Source organism: Sabethes cyaneus, chromosome 2, assembly GCF_943734655.1.
Source record: "Sabethes cyaneus chromosome 2, idSabCyanKW18_F2, whole genome shotgun sequence".
NCBI classification, from domain to species: Eukaryota; Metazoa; Arthropoda; class Insecta; order Diptera; family Culicidae; genus Sabethes; species Sabethes cyaneus.
Genome location: NC_071354.1, coordinates 49,066,044 through 49,088,658, shown reverse-complemented (window position 1 = coordinate 49,088,658; position 22,615 = coordinate 49,066,044). Strand labels below are relative to the sequence as shown.

General features: G+C 38.5%; 2 protein-coding genes and 1 pseudogene across 2 annotated transcripts; 2 read left to right on the top strand and 1 right to left on the bottom strand.

The window, feature by feature from the left end:
• Positions 1 to 625: 625 nt before the first annotated feature.
• On the bottom strand, positions 626 to 2,410 carry LOC128738383 (probable cytochrome P450 9f2). Its single transcript, XM_053833467.1, has 2 exons — positions 2,196 to 2,410; positions 626 to 2,130 (listed from the first exon to the last, which is right to left on the bottom strand). Exons 1-2 carry the CDS (start codon positions 2,405 to 2,407, stop codon positions 735 to 737), a joined length of 1,608 nt encoding a protein of 535 aa, XP_053689442.1. The 5' UTR covers positions 2,408 to 2,410; the 3' UTR covers positions 626 to 734.
• Positions 2,411 to 12,329: 9,919 nt separating this feature from the next.
• On the top strand, positions 12,330 to 14,017 carry LOC128735392 (probable cytochrome P450 9f2). Its single transcript, XM_053829877.1, has 2 exons — positions 12,330 to 12,541; positions 12,610 to 14,017. The coding sequence occupies exons 1-2, from the start codon at positions 12,330 to 12,332 to the stop codon at positions 14,015 to 14,017; spliced, it is 1,620 nt and encodes a 539-aa protein (XP_053685852.1).
• A 409-nt stretch (positions 14,018 to 14,426) lies between these two features.
• On the top strand, positions 14,427 to 16,059 carry LOC128735391 (cytochrome P450 9e2-like; annotated as a pseudogene).
• The last annotated feature ends 6,556 nt before the right edge of the window (positions 16,060 to 22,615 follow it).

Genomic DNA, 22,615 nt, shown 5'->3' with positions numbered 1-22,615 from the left:
TCATAAAAACCGTAATAAGAATACAATAAAACTTAAATTGTTTTGGATATAATTATCGGTCGATTTTCATCTTCCGGCCATGACACAAGAATGCGCAATATCGAAAGATGGGAGCTCATTACCGGTTCCTGACGCAGAGAAGCTTCAATTTGTAAATTGTAAAAAAAATACTTCTTGCAATTTATTCATTGGTGATTAATATTTCTATTCTTCAATAACATTTGAACTGGTTCAATGAAATTAAAAAGTTGAAAATAAATTTGCCCCCGTTAGAGTGTTGTTCGAGTAGACTATCAAAAGCAACGATTCTCGTTTATTCAGATTCAATTATGGTGACACGGTACGTGGAAAGCACTTTTACTGACCGGAGCTAACATTGTAGTAAATACTTGACATGGCCTTATCCATCCAATAATAGTTCGGCTGAAGTACAAAATAAACATTTTGCAATGCACTCTGTAGTCTGAATAACATTCTGAAAAAGAGATATAGTTATTCGATATTTCATCACGCGTTGGAAAATAAAACGCGGGAGTTCCAGCTGACACATCATTAGCAGAAAAAAATATTTACGAGATATTGAAAATACATATATTTGTGTGTGCAATTCAAAGTTTATTCCTCCATAAAGGATGTCTCTTTTTCCGATCGCTTATAGAATGAGAAAAACAAACAATCACCGTCATTCCTCATTAGAAAACAAACACTCGTTCGCATCTCATACGGAATACTGCTTAGGATCGCGCCTGTAATTGAACAAACACGCCTCCTTCCGCCGCTACCGCAACGAATCCCTTCTTCATCTGTAGCGGAATCTGTGTTTTCTCGCTACGCTGGAAAGAAAATTTCCGCAGCATATGATAGGCGAACGCTTTAACTTCCATCAGGGCGAACCGCGATCCGATACAGTTTCTTGGGCCAATACCGAACGGCAGATAGACGTCCAGGTTGATGTTGGCTCTATTGGCCTCGCTGAATCGCTCCGGATCGAACCGCTCCGGGTTCGGGAAGTACTGCGGATCGAAGTGCAATCCATAGACGGGTATCCAGGCACATGTTCCCTTGTCGATGGTGAACCGGAGACCTTCGCCGTCGTCCACTACGTAGTCTCGAACACAAAGCCGATCAAGTGCCGGTGCTGGTGGCCACATCCGAAGGGCTTCTGACACCACCATGTCCATGTATTTCATACTTTGCAGAGCATCATACGTTAGGGGTTTTCCATCCAGGGACTTTTCAGTTTCCATAATTTCTTGGTATAATTTTTCCTGAATATCGGGATTGCGCATTAACTCGTAAATAAGGAAGGTACCAGCCGTTGAGACCGTGTCAAAGCCTCCGATTAGGAAAATCAGGCACTGAGCAATCATTTCAGGCTCGGTCATTGTGGTCAACCCTTGCACTTTACCCACGTCGGATTCCTGCACCGTAGCAAAGCCCTCGTGAACTTCCGTCTCCTGTTGATGCTTCAAAGTGCCCTTCTTGGCTTGCAACAGCAAATCGATCATATCATGCCGAACGATCCCTTTAGACTCCCGGGTTTGCACAGTGTCTTTAATAATGCTGGAAAAGTACACCGCCTGTTCCTTATCAATCACATCAAACCCAAACCGACTGGCAAACTCCGGAAACCATCGAAAGGTCATTATTTTCAACAGAACTGTCAGCCTTCCAAAAAGCAGCATCTTCTTGGCGTGCTTCAAAAACTCATTCTCACGATCTTCAAAACAGTTCACCTTAAGCCCAAAAGCACAAGAAGCAATCACATCCATCGCCAACCGGGACAGAATGTCCTTCACTTCCACCTCCATGGAACCCTTCTGCTTAATATTCGTTTCCATATGGCGCATCATCGTCTGGATACATTCGTCCATCAGCTGGAACATCTGGCGCATCTTGCTTCCGGTGAAGGCAGGGCTCAGTGTGGCCCGCATATCCCGCCATCGCTGGCCGTTTAGCGCGAACAGGGACTTTGCGAACAGAGCATGCGGACTGTCGGATTCGTCACTGTTTCCGAATGTTGGCCGATGATCTACGAAGTGATCGAAATCCTTCACACCGATTCGCTTGATCAGCTGCGGATCACGGATGAGGAACATCGGTGTGGTCGTGTCGAACACTCCAAGCACTCTGAATGGATTAACCGAAATATAATTTAATTTTCGATGCATAGAATGTTATGGAAAAAAACTTACTTAACGTTAGGAAATTTGTTATATACGTAAGACATGTAATCGAAAAAGGTGGTTTTCTTAAGCAACAGCGACGCAGATGATCCGAAAAACGGTTTCACAGCCAGCGAAGGAATCGGTTTATCATGGAAATAGCCATTGTTTTTAGTCACCCGGTAGTAAACGTAGCCGATAATCGAAAAAAGCACCGTCAGGTAAAATAGATTTATCTCCATTCTGTTCGAAGTTTGGTTTGCAACTGCAGCTACGGCCCGCAGAACAGGTCGCCTAGTCGACGAGCACTCATATGAACGTTATCAAATTTACTTCTTTGTGTAGTATTAGACAGCAATCAAGTGCCGGCCCGGCAGGGATGGTCAAAAGCTACCAATTGAACTTTTGGCGTTATAACTGGTAGCAAAAATACGCAGTGGCAATCACTGGTATCATAAATTTATTTTAAATGAATAGATAGATGGAAAATTGAACAACCACCAGAATCAAATTATACATTTCGTAATTGTAATTCTAGATTCAATTGTGGCAACGATTGACCACAATTGAATAGCTTCGTTTGATGTGGCTTATAAAAAAACAGTGGTAATAGGCAGAAGAAAGTCTCTATTAATTGTCTCTATTACTGTCTGATTAAATGCCATTCTACTAGATTTTTGTACCTAAATGTTAATCGGTAAAAATATAATCGATTGTTTGTACTTTGTACTGTAATAATGGATTATTTGCCAATTGCCTCTTCCCATAGTCTGGGTCACGTGAGCACAATTCTTTAAATTAACTTAAAATAAATATAATTAAAGAAAATATTTTCAACAATACAGTTAAGCCTTTAGCTGCGGAAAGTTTTCTGCTGCCAGATATAATTGATAGCACTTCCAGCACGCGCCTCAGCGTCAAAACAAACTCCGACAATTGTGGATGTGATCTTGCACTCGCTGATATTCTGTATTGATATTAAATGGAATGATATTGACTTCCAATCTATCATGAACAAAACGCAGTCGAACAAACGTTCGAATTGTACAGGTATTTTCATGTAGCGCGAATCCAGACGTTATCAACTACGTAGGGTACACCGGGGGAAATGGATACAAAAAATAAATATCAAAGCAAATATTTTTTTGTTTCCAACTGACTTTCGTAGTGTTACGGCATTTTGTTTTTTGTAATCTGCGCTCCACTTAAATTATTAGTGCAAAATGTATGCACAATTTTCAACAAAACTATGTGGTCAACCCACGTGGTTTACACACTTGTCCAGGTATACCTTACCGCATCTTTATCGTATCGAAGACATGTGGATGATTTAGTATGGTAGAGATAACGATGTCCAAAAAAGGAGATCGTCAAAGTGTAATCTGTCAAAATGTAATTAAGATAGCGATGCAAATTATTATTGATATTTTTTTAGGGGCCAGATTTTGGAACCCTGCAGCTAAACATTTTTAAATCGACGATATAAAAAGTGTATTCAGAATTGATTGCTTAACATTTTGGCACCAACATACGGCCCTCGACTCAGCTCAATCACTCAGAGTCGAGTGAAAAGGTCGCATTATACAAGTCGAGTAACTGTTCTTTACTGACCGGTCGACTCAGAAGTCAGGTCAGAAATTACTCCGTGAATTTTAGTTTTTTTTATTTCGTGCACGTTGGACCTCTTGGAAGAGTTGGAAGAGTGATTAATCTCCCTAAAAGTGAAATAAAAAATTTATTTTTCTTCAGTTTCAATATAACACATTGATGTGTTTTGCGAAGTTTTACAACATATAATTGCAAGAAATTTTGCTGAAGACAGAAACACCCTATCTTTTCAGCGAAGCTAGAAAAATTCTATTTCGCATAAATCAATCATTAAAATCAATTTTTCTATTTTAGCTCTTTTTGTTGTTGTTGTATAACTTTTTCATGTTGTACAAAATTGTACAAACAGTAGAAATACACAACTTTCCTGAATAGAGTATACCTCCATCTTTGTTTGTATAGGAGCTGTAGTTATTTTTGGTTTTGTGCTAATGCAGTGGTGCACTGTCGTTCGGCATTCTTACGATATGCCCTGTCCACCGTTGCCTACCACTTTCGTCAGCTGTATGACGGTAATCTAGCAAGGCCGCTCTCGTTGTTCTAAAAATAATCACTTGAGTTTTTACCGCAATTAATCGTATGTCATTGGACCTCTCAATAATTTTATTATCCACTTAGTTTCCACATTTAGTTTTTTCGGAAAAGATAACTGAGGTTGCTCAGATAGATCGCTTATGAACATAGTGAACAACAGCGGCCATAAAATTGACCCCTGTGGAACCCCGCCTGTTACGTTGGATAAGTTTGATTTCAAACCGTTAAATTTCATGCATTGCGATCTTACCGAAAAGTATGAGTGGAGTGGAATAAACACTTTAACTTTCTATAAAGTAGGGATTGGTTGATGGAGTCAAAAGTTTAACTAAAGTTGAAGAGTATGACAGTGACAAGTTTATGATTCAATGCGCAGCGAATTTGATTTGCAATTTTGATGATTGCTGTGGTAGTGCGCTGCAATGTTTGCGACAAGGCACTAATATCGCTGCAACTAGCTCTACAGAACCCTTCTGTTGTTGTAATGTTATGATCCGTGGTTTCCAGTCCCAGTGGTCCCAAACACACTTATACCACTTCTAGTTTCGTCTCCGTCAACAGTTACCGTACGGGAGAAGCGTACCTATTTCTCCTTTGAGCCTCTTACTTTCAGGTACTTGGTCTTCGAAGAATCTATTCTCCCGTTTGCCATAGATTTCCTCTGCCGTCGCAAAGTTCCTGGCTATGATATCAAAATTATCTGAGAAGCCTAGGAACCTGCTACCTTTGCATAAAAAATCAGAGGGGTTGTGTGCAAGACACGACCGCATATATAGGTGACGCAGGACTACATAAGTCTCTTTGTAGTGATAGTAGCTTGTATTCATGCTTGTAATCATTCGATTCTTCATATATACGTGCTAAATACAACATATATACATGCTACATGCGTTGTATGTAACATTTATCAAAGTAGTAACATTGCATACGTTCAATTCTCAAAAGATTGTGCATTTGAAAACAATTTAACAAAATCAAGAACACAAACTATTGCTTTCCTGCTACCTTACAGAAATTATAGATTGTTTTTATTACCCATTGTTCCCCACGTTGCACAGTGGTCCAAACAGCGAAATACGTGATCGTTTGATATAGCGCCGAAACGTGAAGTTTTTCGCATACAGTGTCTTTAAGAACATTTCTTTGTATAATAAGCCCCTTCTTGTGAGAGAAATCTTTGGGTGATTAATTCCCTTAAAAGTGAGATACGAAATTTATTTTTTCGTATTTTCGAGATACAGGTTTGGTACTTTCGGCAAAGTTGTAGTAAATATTAATACAAACAACTTTGTCAAAGACACCATACTTGTATCTCTTCATGGAAGTTGTCTATGAAGCGTTATTCATGGACAGACGCTTCAAAACAGTTTTTAAACCCTGTGTTATTCTGGTCAACTTTTACTTGTTCATAGTGTTCTAGAAAGTTGTTTATCTTGCTAAAATCAATCTTTTTGTAGAACATTATTAGACGTGATTTTCTGAAGTTTCGGAGATATTGAGCATTTTTGATGAAAAATAGTACTACTTTGAGCTTAAATATTTCCCAAGGTGGCAAATGGTGGCAGATCAAACAACTCGTACTTAAAAGTACAACAAAAAGATGTGTTGCTTATTTTATTTTTTGTTTGAGTAAAGTTAATTGTCAACTGCTTGTCAATTCGTGTTTTCTAATTAAATAGACTAAAAAGTCATTCCGAGAAAATTAGGTCTTCTGTGACTGTTGTTGAAATTCGGCCATTTGGATTTCGGCCATTCGTGATTCCACCATTTGTGTTTCTGCCATTTGGTACCAACCCATTATGTGTGGGATCTTTTGAAAAGACACCAATCGAAGGTATTGAACAAAATAGACTTAAGTTAGTTATTTGAAAGCTTTTCTGTTATTAATTGCGTCAACTAATTTTCAGTCTACATTCATTTTCGACTCGAAAATAGGCGAAAAAAATTGCTGGTAACTCAACTTGTTAGAACGAGATTGTCAACATAAACAAAATGGCGTTTATTGCATCCGAAGTACATTTTAATTGTTCGATAAACATGACTGTGAAGGATTTTTAAAACAACTATAACTTTTGAGGATACAAACAGATACAGTCAATTGACACTTGATTTTAAAGTTTTTTTGTTGTACTTTTAAGTAGGAGCTGTTTGGTCTGCCACCATTTGCCACATTGGGAAATATTTAAGCTCAAAGTAGTACTAATTTTTATCAAAAATGCTCAAAATCTCCGAAACTGCAGAAAATCACTTATAATAATGTTCTACAAAAACGTTGGTTTTAGCAAGATAAACAACTTTCTAGAACACTATGAACACGTAAAAGTTGACCAGAATAAGTCAGGGCTTAAAAACTGTTTTAAAGGGTTTGTCCACGAATAACGCTTCATAGATAATTTCTATGAAGAGATACAAGTATAGTGTCTTTGACAAAGTTGTTTGCATTGATATTTACTACAACTTTGCCGAAAGTACCAAACCTGTATCTCGAATGTACGAGAAACTAAATTTCTTATTTCACTTTTAAAGGAATTAATCACCCAAAGATTTCTCTCACAAGAAGGGGCTTGTTATACCAAGAAATTTTCCTAAAGACACTGTATGCGAAAAACTTCACGTTTTGGCGCAATATCACACGATCACGTATTTCGCTGATTGGACCACTGTGCGTTGGAGGGATTTCACCAATTCAAGCCTATTGTATCAATAGCACATCTTTTCACTATACTTCTAATGAAACGGCAAGCATGCGTATTCATATAGTCATATTATAACCGAACACTACAGCTGTAGCACATTTTTCCAATACAGATATCAAATTCGCCTAGGTTTAATCGTCTCGCAGTAAAGAATTTGCGATCTGTTGGGACAACGAACTGATGTCATTTTTTCTGGCACACTTCCCTAACACAGACATCAAATTGGACTAGGTTCAATGTTTAATCGCATTCGTAAGAAATCTGTTGGCACGAGGGGGCTTTGTCACTCTTTCTGGCGTATTTCCCAAGCAACGACATCAAAATGGTCTATAGGTTTAATCGCGGTGTTAAGAAATCTTGTTGAAATGAGGAAACTTTGTCACTTGTTTTGGTTTACTTCCCAAGCACAGATATCAAATTGGTATAGGTTTAGATCATCGTAAAGAATCTTCCAACCAATCATGAAACGAGAATTCTGGTAAAACATAGGTTGATTATTTTCAATTTTTCAATAGTTCACCATCAAAAATCCATACTTTTCTTTATTTGGGCCAATTCTTAGAAAATTTTCCAATCGATTGGTGTAAGAATATTGAGAATCGTTCGGGAAACCACTAAGCTCTTAGCGTTCAAAATCTGACTACTTCTCGAGAAAGATTTTTTGGAATTACCCCCTATACCAGCTACCTTCCTGAAAGACGTAGTCCAACGTCAAAAAAAAATAGCAAAACACAGTGTTTTGCAGAAAGAAAGTTATTATCAATAGGTTTGCCTGTCTCAGGAAGCAACTAAATTGATTTAGCAAGAAATTGATATTGACTAACTGAACATATTATTTTGTTAAAACGATCAGTTTTTGAAAATTGCATAATGACAATGGCGCGTTCATTTTATCCGCTTATTATATCAATACTAGTTGACCCGACAAACTTCGTATTGCCACAAATTAAACTGTATTGTACATAAATCGTGAATTTCGGATGACCTTTGTCACAATCTTGAGTTTTGCAAGTTTCTGGGGAGTTCAAGGGTGTTTTAATATTTAAATTTTCCTCACAGTAAAGAAAACACAACTCCCTCCCATTGCTTAGCCTGATAAAATAAAGCGGATAGCATTTAAATATTCGCCATCATTACAAACCATTTCGTCGAATTCCATTTTGCGGAACACCAATTCTCGGTTGACCATAACGCGGAATATAGAGTATCGCAGAATACCATTTTGCGCAAAACCTTACGCGGGATGTACTATTTCACGGAAAATCTTTTCGTAAAAAGTACCATTTCGCAGGGGTGACCTACGCAGGGGAAAGTAATAGAGGTCAGTAGATATAGGATAAATAAATAAAATAGATCTCTACTGGGGGCTACCCGACGGCAGGTCGCCGGCAACACTCGCGACCTGTGGCCGTCTTGCGCTGAATTATCTAATGTTACTATTCATAGTTTTTGGTGGTCTTGTTATTGATTAATGTTTTATGAAAGATTTTTTGAGTTACGCAAAAATTACTGCTTTATTTGTATGAGACTCCTTATCCGCCTACCACAGGGGTGAGGGGTCTCAAACCATCATTAAAAAAATTCATGCCTCCAAAGACACCCGCATGCCAAATATGGTTCCATTTGATAATTTAGTTCTGGACTTGTGAGGAAATTTGTATTTCATTTGAATAGGAGCCCCCCCCCGCTTTAGGAGGGGAGAGAGGTTTCAATACACCATAAAAAACATTCTTGTCTCCAAAAATACCCACATGCCAAATATGGTTCCATTTGATTAATTGGTTCTCGAGTTATGAGGAAATTTGTTTTTCATTTGTATGGGAACCCCCCCTCCTAAAGTAGAGAGAGGTTTCAATTCACCATAAAAAAAATTTTGTCTCAAAAAACACCCACATGTCAAATTTGGTTCCATTTGCTTGATTGGTTCTCGAGTTATGAGAAAATTTCTATTTCATTTGTATGGAAGCCCCCTTAATAAAAGGGAGATGGGTCATTATTCTCCTCCTAAAGAGGGGAGGGGTCTCTATTCACCATAGAAAAAAATTGCCTACAAAAACACCCACATGCTAATTTTGGTTCCATTTGCTTGATTAGTTCTCGGGTTATGAGGAAATTTGCATTTCATTTGTATGAGAGCCATCCCTTCTAAAAAGGTAAAGGAGCCTAATTCATCATAGAAAAAATTCATGCCTCCAAAAACACCCACATGCCAAATATATTTCCATTTGAGTAATTAGTTCTCGAGTTAAGAGGAAATTTGTGTTTCATTTGTATGGGAGCCACCCCTCTTATTTGGGGGAGGGGTCTCTAACCATCATAAGAACCTTCTCTGGCCCCAAAAACCCCTATATGCAAATTTTCACGCCGATCGGTTCAGAAGTTTTCGATTCTATAAGGAACATTCGGGCAGACACACAGAAATCCATTTTTATAGGTATAGATGCTCGATAAAATTTAATGCGCATGTGCTACAAACCAGCGTAAACTGTTAAAATTTGTTGATTATTCTGTGGGATATTTTATTATGCTCGCTGCAAACCGATCAAAATGATCTGACAGTAAAACTTGAACTTTTCTGCTCACGGATATAGTTTCAAGTAGAGAGATTTGTTTGACCAACGATACTAATTTTGGTTTTAGTGATGGCGTTTTGGTCATCGGGTTACTAGTAAACTAGTTTATTTGCTGTCTAGACCAACGTTTCAAGGACTTTATTTCCTGATGAAGAGGAAATAAAGTCCTTGAAACGTTGGCCTAGACAGCAAATAAACTAGTTTACTAGTAACCCGATGACCAAAACGCCATCACTAAAACCAAAATAGTTTCAAGTTAACAAAGTTGGCGGACAGATTTAGCTTTTCACCAGAGCAGGCGGTATGCTTTATAGCTTTGTAGTGAAAAGCTTCAATGAATTTTGGCGGTAGCTGCCAAGCAGCGAAAAGCATAATCGGTTTTATTGCTGCTTTCAGCAGAACGTGATGAGACTACTTCAACTTATGACCTGTATCTTATATAGGTTATGAAAATTTTCTGAAGAGTGGGCCACTTAGTTGGAAGGCAGTTTGAAAGCGGTGATCAGAAAGTTTTGGTGGAGCTCATAGTTTTATTACGTAGCCCTTACGAGATTGGTTCACCTTCTGTCTGCGAAGTCTGTCGAAAAACAGTCAAATTCTGAAGGACGTTTATACCCATGGCATTACTTTTTTTGCAACAGAAGAAAGCAGTGCCTCATTTAGTATTTGTGCTAAATTCTCGGTAGATTGCAGGTTATCTAGCTGCCTAATGTTCATCCGAGGAGGACGGCTTTGACGTGCCTGGTACACAGTTGATTGACAGTTTTGAGCGCACATATACGGCTATTAGGTGATGGCGACAGTCAATATCCGCACCCCTTAGAGAACGTATGTTCATGATGTTAGAAAAGAACTTTTTATCTGTAAGGATGGTGTCAAACTGGGTCATTTTAGTTTGGGCAGCTGATCTCCAGATGATTTTGGTGATATTTTTGCGTGGAAAAAAGTGCTTCGGATCACCAGGCCTCGAGAAGCTGCGAAGTTTAGAGTCTATATATTCTCCGCGGCGAACAGAAGTCTTACGTAGCGTCGAGCCGCACGTAGAACGCTTCCTTTTCACCTCGAGAAACCTCATTAGTCACATCCTCTCGTTGACTGCCTCCCATTCTATCACGCGGTCTTGCATTCTTCACTACAAAACCCGTTTCCAGTTCATTGGTAGTGCCACCGCTCTGTTAAAACTGGGGGGCTGCGGATATTTCAAACCATCTCTCCTTTTCGACTGATTTCCTGCAGAGCTACGATACCAAGCTTGAAGGGTTCAAGCTATTCGTGTGTTCTGAAGCCGTCAAGAGTCGCTCCTGACATGGAGATAAAAACTCATAGCTGGCAAGGCTATTTCTCATGCTGACACTCAGAATTCGCATGTAGGGGCTGTCTTCTTCGGACTTAACCTAAGTGAAAAGAAAAGACTGGATAATTTCTTGGCGCCCAGTTAGCTGGGCCAGTCGTCGTATGTTCAAATCTCGGCTAGGCGGTGCTTGCTACATAGAGTCAGTAGGATCGTTGCACTGGCCGCGTAACTTTCCTGTACTCTAACAATCGGCTGCGAAGTCTGTCGATAAAGAAGCGTAATAACTAAAAACGGTATAATCCCAAGGCTTTGCTTTTGGATAATTTCTATACCCTGTCAACCTTTGAATTTTAATGCGCGCACCCTTGGAGAAACTGGACCGCACACTCTTAAGGTGTTTTATATTTTATTTTATGCCACCGTTGTTGGTCGTTCTGTTTCCTGACCAACGCGGTGGGCTACTTTTGACTTGCCATAAATTGACCGCAGAGATGCTTCGATCACTTTGTCTCAATTTTGATTCACTTGACAGTACCGTCATAACGGGGCCAAATATGACAAAATTATATATGGGACATTGGCAGAACAGGTTATTATCTACAATTTTGCTGAATAAAGTTCTGCTGTATCTTTTGTAGTTACGGCGCTGCAATGCTAGTATCTTATTAGTGACTAAATGAACGTTCATTTAGTCACTGATGAGTTACTAGCGTTGTAGCACCGCAAACTACAAACGATACAGCAGAATCTACTATAAGTTTTTAATCGAATGTAAAATATTATCAGCTGGATGTTCATTTTGGCTTATAGAATCAAGTCTACACAAGAGGCATTTCCCAAAAAAGGTACCTTATCTGCGTTTTATGCTTGCACACATAAAAGTTCACACCTTTGAAGCTACGCGCTATCGTTTATCTATAACTTTGATTTTACTGTTTGACTATACCTACTGTAGAATTCTTGTCCTGTGAATGTGTCTATTGAATTTAGGTAGTAACAAAGACGATCTTTTAATGTTATCTTACTAGGGGATTAATCACGACAAGCACATGATACACACACGATGAAAACAGCAAACAATTTTTAGTGCCACAGGTATTCGATGGGAATATCCGAAACAGTAGGGTGCATCACTGTTCCAATTGCCAAAAAGGATAGTTTTAAGTTTTAACCACTTCTTCTACCATACTTATTTAAAAAAGCACATTATTAAATAATAACGTTCATTCAGTTAAAACTGTTTAGATTTGAACCGCTCTACTCTCATTGTTAAACACGCTACAAGAGCCGCTTAAAATTTAGCCAGTCATTCAACCACGAACGAGTGCCGCAAATGATAGCGCCGAATACTACCTTTTTGGGGTATAGTAAACAACAACAAAAAAAATTCCACGCAAATAAAATTACGAAGCGTTACGTGAATCGCCTACAGTGACCTTACGGCAGGCGAACAAGCAAGATGGAAGTGGAACTTGCGTACGTGGTTTCGATCCTCGTGGTACTTGGTTTCGTGTACCGATGGTTGAACAAAAATCAAGATTATTTCCGCGACAAACCGATTCCGGCGCTTCCGATTGCACCGATCCTCGGTAGCACCGGATCCCTGCTGCTCAAGCAGGTTTCGTTACCCGACTTCATCAAGCCCCTTTACGATAAATATACGGGATCAAAGTGAGTTAAAGTGTCAGCACATTCAACTTAAGTTTTTATTGAAAAATATCAACCACTTCATTTCGCAGAGTTGTTGGTTTGTTCGACACCAATATTCCGATGTACGTGCTACGGGATCCGGAGTTGATTAAAAAAATCGGAGTGAAGGATTTTGACCACTTCATGGACCATCGACCGTTGTTCGGCAAAAACCATGCCGATAATTCCGAAATGATGTTCCCGAAAACGTTGTTTGCGTTGAACGATCAGAAGTGGAGGAGCATGCGGGCGACACTGAGCCCAGCCTTTACGGGGTCAAAAATGCGTCAAATGTTCGATTTGGTTCGGGAGTGTTGTGAAAGTATGGCCAAATTTTATCGGGACGAGATTGGCACAAAGCCAGGGCAAGAGTATGAGATGAAGGATGTGTTTTCCCGATTTACGAATGATGTGATTGCCACCACTGCATTCGGCATTAAGGTGGATTCCTCGAAACACCGCGACAACGAATTCTACGCGCAGGGAAAGAAAATGATGAAATTTGATCGCCTATCGGTGGCACTGCGCATTCTCGGGTACAGACTGATTCCGTCACTGATTGGTCCTTTTGGGTTGGACATTATCGATCATGAGCAGAGGAATTATTTTTCTTCGCTTATTAAGGAAGCCGTGAAGGCACGTGAAACTCAGAAAATCGTTCGACCTGATATGATTAATCTGCTGATACAAGCTAGAAAGGGATTACTTCAACATCAGAAGGAATCCGAACAGAATGAAGGATTTGCTACGGTTGAAGAATCGGATGTGGGAAAAGTGCGTGTCTCGCAACAAATGACAGAAAATGAGATGATAGCTCAATGTTTGATCTTCTTCCTGGCTGGGTTTGATACGGTGTCAACCTGTTTAACATTCCTGATGTACGAGCTAACTCTAAATAGAGATGTTCAAGATAAACTGTATGAGGAAATCATGGAGACGCATCAATCCTTGGATGGAAAGCCTCTAAGCTATGATACTTTACAGAAGATGAAGTACATGGATATGGTTGTGTCCGAAGGGCTTCGGATCTGGCCTCCGGTGGCGGCAATGGACCGGTTGTGCGTTCGAGACTACGTGTTGGAAGATGGTGAAGGATTGAGGTTTACCATCGACAAGGGTGCTGGAATTTGGCTTCCAATCCATGGTCTGCATCATGATCCGAAGTACTATCCATCGCCGGAGAAGTTCCTGCCGGAACGGTTCAGTGATGAGAACAAGTCAAACATCAACCTTGGCGCTTATTTACCGTTCGGAATTGGACCACGGAACTGTATCGGATCGAGATTCGCTCTGATGGAAGTGAAAGCAATAGTGTACCACATGTTGAAGAGCTTTACCTTCGAAAGAACTCGCAACACGGAAGTACCTTTAACTCTCACAAAAGGATTCTCCGGAACGTTGGCCGAGAACGGTGTTTTTGTTGAATTTAGACCGCGGATTTTGAATGCAAGTGCTTAATGTTGAATAGAATGTGAGAATAGTGAAGTTTCTCGTTACACAAAAATGACTCAGTGACTCAGGAATTAATTCTACCGATGTATAATATGTAATTTTAAGAATAAACTAAGAATAAAAATTTGTCATCGTGGTACGTTAGAATACTTTAAAACTTTAATTTAATTAGCCACGATCCGGAGGGGAATCAAAGAGCAGTGAATTCTTTCAATTCTTAAATCAAAAATATTATCACCATTATTCCTGTTATCGCACACGCCTAATTAGCTTAAAAAATTCGCCAGTCATGACGCGGTAAGTTTGTTTGTACGAGCGCCGAAAATGATAGCGACAAAAAACAATCTTCGCAGGGAGTAACACTCCAGCAAATCTTATCGAACCGGTTTCAGTAATTTTACAGCAAGCAAACAGAATGGAAGTTGAACTTTTGTACGTTATCTCAATCCTAGTGGTGATTACTGTCGTGTATCGCTGGTTGAACAAAAACCAGAATTATTTCCGCGACAAACCTATACCTTCGCTTCGGTTTAAGCCCATCCTTGGTAGCACAGGATCCCTGCTGCTCAAGCAGGTCTCGCTGCCCGGTTTCATCAAACCGGTCTACGATAAGTATGCGGGTTCAAAGTGAGTTGGGTTGGCACATATCTAACATAAACTGATTAAAAAAATTAATTTATTTCTCACCCTAGAATCGTTGGTTTGTTCGACACTAACATCCCAATGTACTTGCTTCGTGATCCGGAGCTGATCAAGCAGATCGCAGTGAAAGATTTCGACCATTTCATGGACCATCGGTCGCTGTTCGGTGAATTTCACGCCGACAACTCCGACATGTTGTTCCCGAAGACCTTACTGGCGTTGACGGGCCCCAAGTGGAGGAGCATGCGTGCGACGCTAAGTCCGGCCTTTACCGGGAGCAAAATGCGTCAGATGTTCGAGCTGGTTGTCCGGTGCTGTGAAAGTATGGCCCAATTTTACCGGGATGAGATCGGCACCGGAAGAACAGGTCGGGAATATGAGATGAAGGATGTGTTTTCCAGATTTACGAACGATGTGATTGCAACCACCGCATTCGGAATCGAAGTTAATTCGTCGGAAAACCCGGATAACGAGTTCTATGTTCAGGGAAAGAAAATTATGCAATTAGGTAGACTGTCGGTGGCACTAAGAATCCTTGGATATCGACTTATTCCATCGGTGATCGGTCGATTTGGTCTGGATATAATCGATCGAGAGCAAATTGAATATTTTTCTTCCCTTATTAGGGAGGCAGTAAGGACACGCGAGACCAAACGGATTATCCGACCTGACATGATTAATCTGCTGATACAAGCTAGAAAAGGAGTACTTCAACATCAGAAGGAATCCGAACAGAATGAAGGATTTGCGACGGTTGAAGAATCAGAAGTAGGAAAGGAGCTTGTCACAAAACAAATGACAGAAGCAGAGATGATAGCTCAATGTTTGATCTTCTTCCTAGCTGGGTTCGATACGGTATCAACCTGTCTAACCTTCTTGATGTATGAACTTACTCTGAATAGAGATGTTCAAGACAAACTGTTTGAGGAAATCATGGAGACACATCACTTATTGAATGGAAAACCATTAAGTTATAATGCAATACAGAAAATGAAGTACATGGATATGGTAGTATCCGAGGCACTTCGAATGTGGCCTCCAATAGCGGCCATCGATCGATTGTGCGTTCGGGACTACGAATTGGACGACGGTGAAGGACTAAAATTAACTATCGATAAGGGTGCTGCAATGTGGCTTCCAATCCATGGTCTGCATCATGATCCAAAGTATTATCCAACGCCGGAGAAATTCCTACCGGAACGGTTCAGTGATGAGAACAAGTCAAACATCAATCTTGGCGCTTAGTGAAAGCGATTGTATATTATATGCTGAAGAGTTTTACCTTCGAAAGGACTCGCAACACGGAAGTGCCGTTAAGTCTGGCGAAAGGATTCTCTGCAACGGCGCCGGAAAAAGGTGTATTCGTTGAGTTTAAACCGCGGGCTTCGACCTCCGATAGTCCTTGAAATTTTTACTAAGACGTTGCCGTTCGATATGTTTAACTCGACTAAAACGTTATTGATTAGGCTACATAACATTGAATTGCAGGATTTTGAATTGTTCATTCGGATTTAGCATACACAAATGGAACGTTTCTACTGAATATGACTCATATTCTACTTCCTTTTTAAGCTATTATGTCCTAGCGTATAAAATATAATACGTGATTTCGATGAATGCCGGGTCCCAACGGGTTAATAATAATCTTGAAACACATATGGTATCACATGAGGTTTGCATTTCAGTGAAACTTTTTTGTTTTAATCTTGAAATCAAATCAAATCAAATTTAATAACATTATGTAGAGAACATTGAACAAAGCTCACAAAACAATCAATTCGTTTTACTGCGAAAACGTAAAAAATATCGTGGAATTCTGAAGGCATAAACGATACCCAAAAAGCCATTTGCGATTTATTGTACTCTTTCAGTTGATTAAAGTATATCTAGAAAATTAGCTTTAATAAACTACTAATAAAACCACAGAACCTCCTCGCAGTAAATATGAAATCGTTTCACTGCCTATTGGTTTACTCCCTAGAATATTTTAGAGCAAGTTTCCTAATAACAATCTCTAGCGTGCCCAAACATAAACAAAAGGTAAAGCATTCGACCTTTCAGAAGGATGTTGACCTGGAAAAGTATCAGTGTATCTATAGGATGGCGAATCTATTATTACTTATCACAAAAATACCAGCCGATTCGGTTGTAAATTCCGGACTCTCGGGAGCAATTGGATTTAAAATCAAAGTGGAAATTGGACTAGAAATTAGACTTGAAACAGGCATAGAAATTAGAGTGGAAATTAGACGACATGGGATATTAAATTAAACTCGAATTTAGACTGGATTGGGCTTGAAGCTTTATTTCTTATGAAGGGGACATAAACGACTGAAACTTTTGAAAAATTCATCATATTTTTATTTCAGATTTTGATTCTGCAGACTTTTCCGCATGTTTTAATAATAATTTTGTAATGATCCGACCACGTAAAGTGGCCGAAAATCGATACAAAGCTATACAAAGTTTTTTGGTCGGGGTGGACTTAAAAAATCCGTTTTTTCTTTATATCTTCTTTCGTGTTTATTTCTCACAAATCATGCCTTCTGAGCACTTTCACACGCATGTAAAACGCTCATTTTGTTCAAAGGAATCACGTTGCTATCTTCTTTGGTTCCGAAGCTATAGGCATTTTTTTCTAAAAAATATGGTTTTGTCAAATGTCAATAACTTAAAACCTGCTCAAAAGCAGCAAATCAAATTTTGTATAGATGTTTAGTAAGATATTGGCCTCCGAAATTTATTGAAATCACATCGGTCCTAGTAGGCCCTTTTTTGCTAGACCGTATTGAATATTGAAGTAAAAATTACCGTTTTACTTACCAAAATCACAATTTTTACGTAAATAGAATGAATTAAAAAAGCGAAAATAAGTCTAAATGCTTACACGTCAAATAAAATGCGGAAGTTAAAATAACAAATTTACTCAGAACACACTATATACCTAGGGCTAACGGTTTTAGCGTAATTACTTTTGTCCACCTAGATTTGGGTTTAATCTCACAGTGCGCCGCTTCTGAAAAACCACGAATTTCAAACTTTATGTACCTTTCTCACAGAAACTACTACAAACTAGGTTTTTTGTTTTGTTGGTGGGAGCTTGGCAAAGACTTTTATAGCTTTTGGGCTTTGTTAATGAAATACAGTTTGAGGAAAAACGAAAAAAAAAAGAAAAAATGGCTGAAAAAACAAAATTTTGTTTTCCTTTTATTTTTTCTCTGGCTGTGTTTCGTCTGCATAAAATTGACTTAAAATTGAACCTAAAATCGGAAATAAAAAATAATAGACTTGAATTTGAACAGCTTCAAACTTAAAGTTTCACTTCAAACTGGACAAATACAAAATTAGACACAAAGTTTTACTTGAAATTGGAATTGACATTTTTCGTCTTATTCTCTCACACGATTTATCGTTTTTTTTTTCGTTATCTACTTTTCCTGCCTTGTTTTTCCACTATTTGTTCTGTTTTTCTTCTTGTTTTGCACTGACTTCTTTTTTCAGTCCTTTCAGTCCTGGTTTTCCTCATGTTTTTCTCACGTTTTTTGTCATTTCCTTTTCCATTTTTCGTTTTTTCTCTACTCTTTTTGACCTTTTTTCGTTTCCAGATTTCATCTTTCAACTTCTTTTCTTCTCATTTTTCGTCTTCGTCTGTTTCCGTTTTGCCCCTTTGTCCAACTATTCTATCACGTTTATTCTACATTTGGCTCTTCTTTTCTTCTCTTTCTTCTCCGGGTTTTCCTTTTAAATCCCGTTTTCCACCCTTTTCTCGTTCGTTTGACAGTTTCTTTTTTTTCTTTCCGATTTTCCCATTTTTTTTATCCCATATTTTCCTATCCATCTCCATTTGTAGCCCGTTTGACTTTCTTCGTTTTTCTGATTTCCGCTATCATCTCTCTCTCTCTCTCTCTCTCTGTTCCGTTCTGTTTTATGTTCCGTATTCCCTTTTTTGTTTTTTTGTCACATTTACCGTTTTTTACTCTCTCATTTTTCCTTTTTTCTGCCCGCTGTTTCCTCTTTCTCTGTTGTTGTCTCGTTTTTCGCTCTTTCCTGAATCCAGTTCCTTCCAAATCTCCTTGAATATAAAAAAAGGGCTGAGGTTTGATGTTTAGTGTAAGATTTGGGGCGCTATTTACATTCATTTCAAAATAATCGAGTTTTCTCAACCTGCGGCAGTCTACCCTACTTATCACAAAAATACCGGTTCAAAGTTGAAAATCAAAGTCGAAATTGCACTAGAAATTACACTTGGAACTGGATTAGAAAATAGAGTGGGAATTGGTCTTTAAATCTGGAATTGACACAGGACATTGAACTAGAGCTGAATTTGTACTAATGGACTTTGGACTGAGTTAGAAGCTTTACTTCAAACCGGACATAGACCCGAAATTAGATACGAAGTTTTACTTGAAATTAAAATTGACATTTTTCATCATATTCGTTCACACGTTTTATTCGTTTTTACTCTTTTCTTTTAAGCCTTTTTTCATTTGCAGTTTTCGGCTTTTTTCAACTCTTTTTATTTTTTTTCTTTCTCGTTTTTCATCTTCGTCTGTTTCCGTTTCTGCCCCGTTTTTTCGTCAATTCTGTCACGTTTATTCTATTTTTTGCTCCCTTTTTCCTTTTCCTCACCGGTTTTCCTATTTATCTCCTCTTTTTTGTATTTTTCTCATCCGTTTCATCTTTTTCTTTCACTTTATTTTCTTTTTTTTCTGTCCGATTTTCCCATTTTTTATCCCATCTTCTTCTTTCCATACTCTTTTATATCCCGTTTAATCCCTTTTTCGAGTTTTTCTCGGGTTTTTTCACTCTCTCACTTTTATTCATTATGCTTTTAATGTCTTTTGTTTTATGTTCCGTATTTCCTATTATCTGCCCGCTGTATCCTAGTTTTTTTCCTGTTCCGTTTTCGTCCTTTTTCTAAGTCCAGATTTTTACCATTTCCGTTTTTCGTCTGTTTTCTTTCGTCGCTCCTTGTTTTCACGTTCGTTTTTCTTCTTTCTCTGTCTCGTCATTTTCTATCCCGTTTTGAATTTCTTACGGTCCCAGTTTTCGTTTTTTTCTCCATTTTTAGCTCCGTTTTTATCCCGTTGCTCGTTTTGGCTTAATCTGTTTTTTCTATTACTATGTCCGGGTTTTTCTTACTTTTGGTCACGTTCAGGGATGGAAAAAAATCGCTTCTAGTGATCAAGATCATAGAAGCGATCGGATTCAGATTCATTGACATCACTACTTGTAAGCAACAAACACTTTGTCGCAATCCGCACAGATTATGACAAACCTCATGTCAGATCATGTTCATTGCATGATTGCGTTGAGAAATATACCAGATACAGACGATTGGTTATGTGCATCGTATGAATCACAATACAAACAACATGTGTGACGTTTTTTCTCGCAGCTAGGTAAGATGTAACACTGTGATCGACTGCTTTAGAGACTGTTTAGAGAACCAAATCTTGTGATCAACGCTAAAGATTCACTGTTTGTCATGATCTGTACGGATCGTGATCTGTGCGTGTGGCGATAACTCACAGATTTTATCAAAATTACTGGTCTTCCATCCCTGCTCACGTTATTTTTTTCATTTTCGTTTTATGTCTTTTGTATTCACTTTTTCTATTTTGTATATTTTTCTGACTGTTTTTCTTCTTTTCTGTCCAGATTATCCACATCTTCTCGCTCGTTTTCTTATGGAAAGAAATTCTTTCATTTTTTATTTCTTCCGTTTTTCATCTTTTGCTACCCACTCTTCTATTTTTGGTCTCGTTTTTCCCTCTTTTCTATTTCCGTTTTCTTCTTTTCTACCTATTTCTCTATATGTCCCGGTTTCCCTCCATTCTATCTCGTTTTTTCTTTCGTTCTTCTTTTTTACCGCGCCTTGTTGGAGACTCCTTCCACCCCTTTTTGTCAACCGTTGAATTCGCCTATTAGAGGTATACAAACTTAAACTATTTGACGTAGGACTACGTCTTACGGCAAGTTTTGAGATAGGGTGTCATTCCAAAAAATCGAAAAAATGCGAGCGTCACGAAAATTGAAAGGTTTTGAGCGCTAATAGCTCAGCGGTTTTCCGATCGATTTTCAATATTCTTACACCAATCGATCGGAAAATCTTCTAAGAATTGACCCAAATGAAGAAAAGTATGGATTCTTGATGTTGAACTATTGAGAAATTGAAAATAATGAACCTATGTTTTACCAGAATTCTCGCTTCGTGATTGGTTGGAAGATTCTTTACGATGCTCTAAACCTATACCAATTTGATATCTCTGCTTGGGAAGTAAGCCTAAGCCAAAACAAGTGACAGTTTCTTCACTTCAACAAGATTTCTTAACACCGTCGTTCAACCTAGACCATTTTGATGTCCTTGCTTGGGAAGTACGCCAGAGAGAGTAACAAAGCCCCCTTATGCCAACAGATTTCTTACGAACACGATTAAACCTAGTTCAATTTGATGTCTGTGTTAGGGAAGTGTGCCAGAAAAAATGACACAAGTTCGTTGTTCCAACAGATCGCAAATTCTTTACTGCGAGACGATTAAACCTCGGCGAATTTGATATCTGTGTTGGAAAAATGTGCTACAGCTGTAGTGTTCGGTTATAATACGACTCTGTATGAATACGCATGCTTGCCGTTCCATTAGAAGTGTAGTGAAAAGATGTGCTGTTGATAAAATAGAATTGAATTGGTAAAATCCCTTCAACGTGGGAACCCATGAATATTAAAAACAATCTTTAATTTCTGTAAGGTAGTAGGAAAGCAATAGTTTGTGTTCTTGATATTGTTAAATTGTTTTCAAATGCACAATCTTTTGAGAATTGAACGTATGCAATGTTACTACTTTGATAACTGTTACATACAACGCATGTAGCATGTATATATGTTGCATATAGCATGCATACATGAAGAATCGAATGATTACAAGCATGAATACATACCACTATCACTACAAAGAGACTTATGTAGTCCTGCGTCACCTATATATGCGGTCGTGTCTTGCACACAACCCCTCTGATTTTTCTCTTAAATATGACTATTTTGCGATATACAGAAGATTTGAAGGCCACATTATTATCTACCTTCAGAAAAAATTTCATGGCCTTTTTTGGAAAATCAGTTTTGACGTAGGACTACGTCTTACGGCAAGTTTTGAGATAGGGTGTCATTCCAAAAAATCGAAAAATGCGAGCGTCACGAAAAATGAAAGGTTTTGAGCGCTAATAGCTCAGCGGTTTTCCGATCGATTTTCAATATTCTTACACCAATCGATCGCAAAATCTTCTAAGAATTGACCCAAATGAAGAAAAGTATGGATTCTTGATGTTGAACTATTGAAAAATTGAAAATAATGAACCTATGTTGTACCAGAATTCTCGCTTTGTGATTGGTTGGAAGATTCTTTACGATGATCTAAACCTATACCAATTTGATATCTGTGCTTGGGAAGTAAGCCAAAACAAGTGACAAAGTCTCCTCATTTCAACAAGATTTCTTAACACCGCGGTTAAACCTAGACCAATTTGATGTCCTTGCTTGGGAAGTATGCCAGAAAGAGTGACAAAGCCCCCTCGTACCAACAAATTTCTTACGAACGCGATTAAACCTAGTCCAATTTGATGTCTGTGTTAGGGAAGTGTGCCAGAAAAAATGACACAAGTTCATTATCCCAACACATCGCAAATTCTTTACTGCGAGACGATTAAACCTCGGCGAATTTGATATCTGTGTTGGAAAAATGTACTACAGCTGTAGCTGTAGTTATAATACGACTCTGTATGAATACGCATGCTTGCCGTTTCATTAGAAGTGTAGTGAAAAGATGTGCTGTTGATAAAATAGGATTGAATTGGTAAAATCCCTTCAACGTGGGAAACCATGGATAATAAAAACAATCTTTAATTTCAGTAAGGTAGCAGGAAAGCAATAGTTTGTGTTCTTGATTTTGTTAAATTGTTTTCAAAT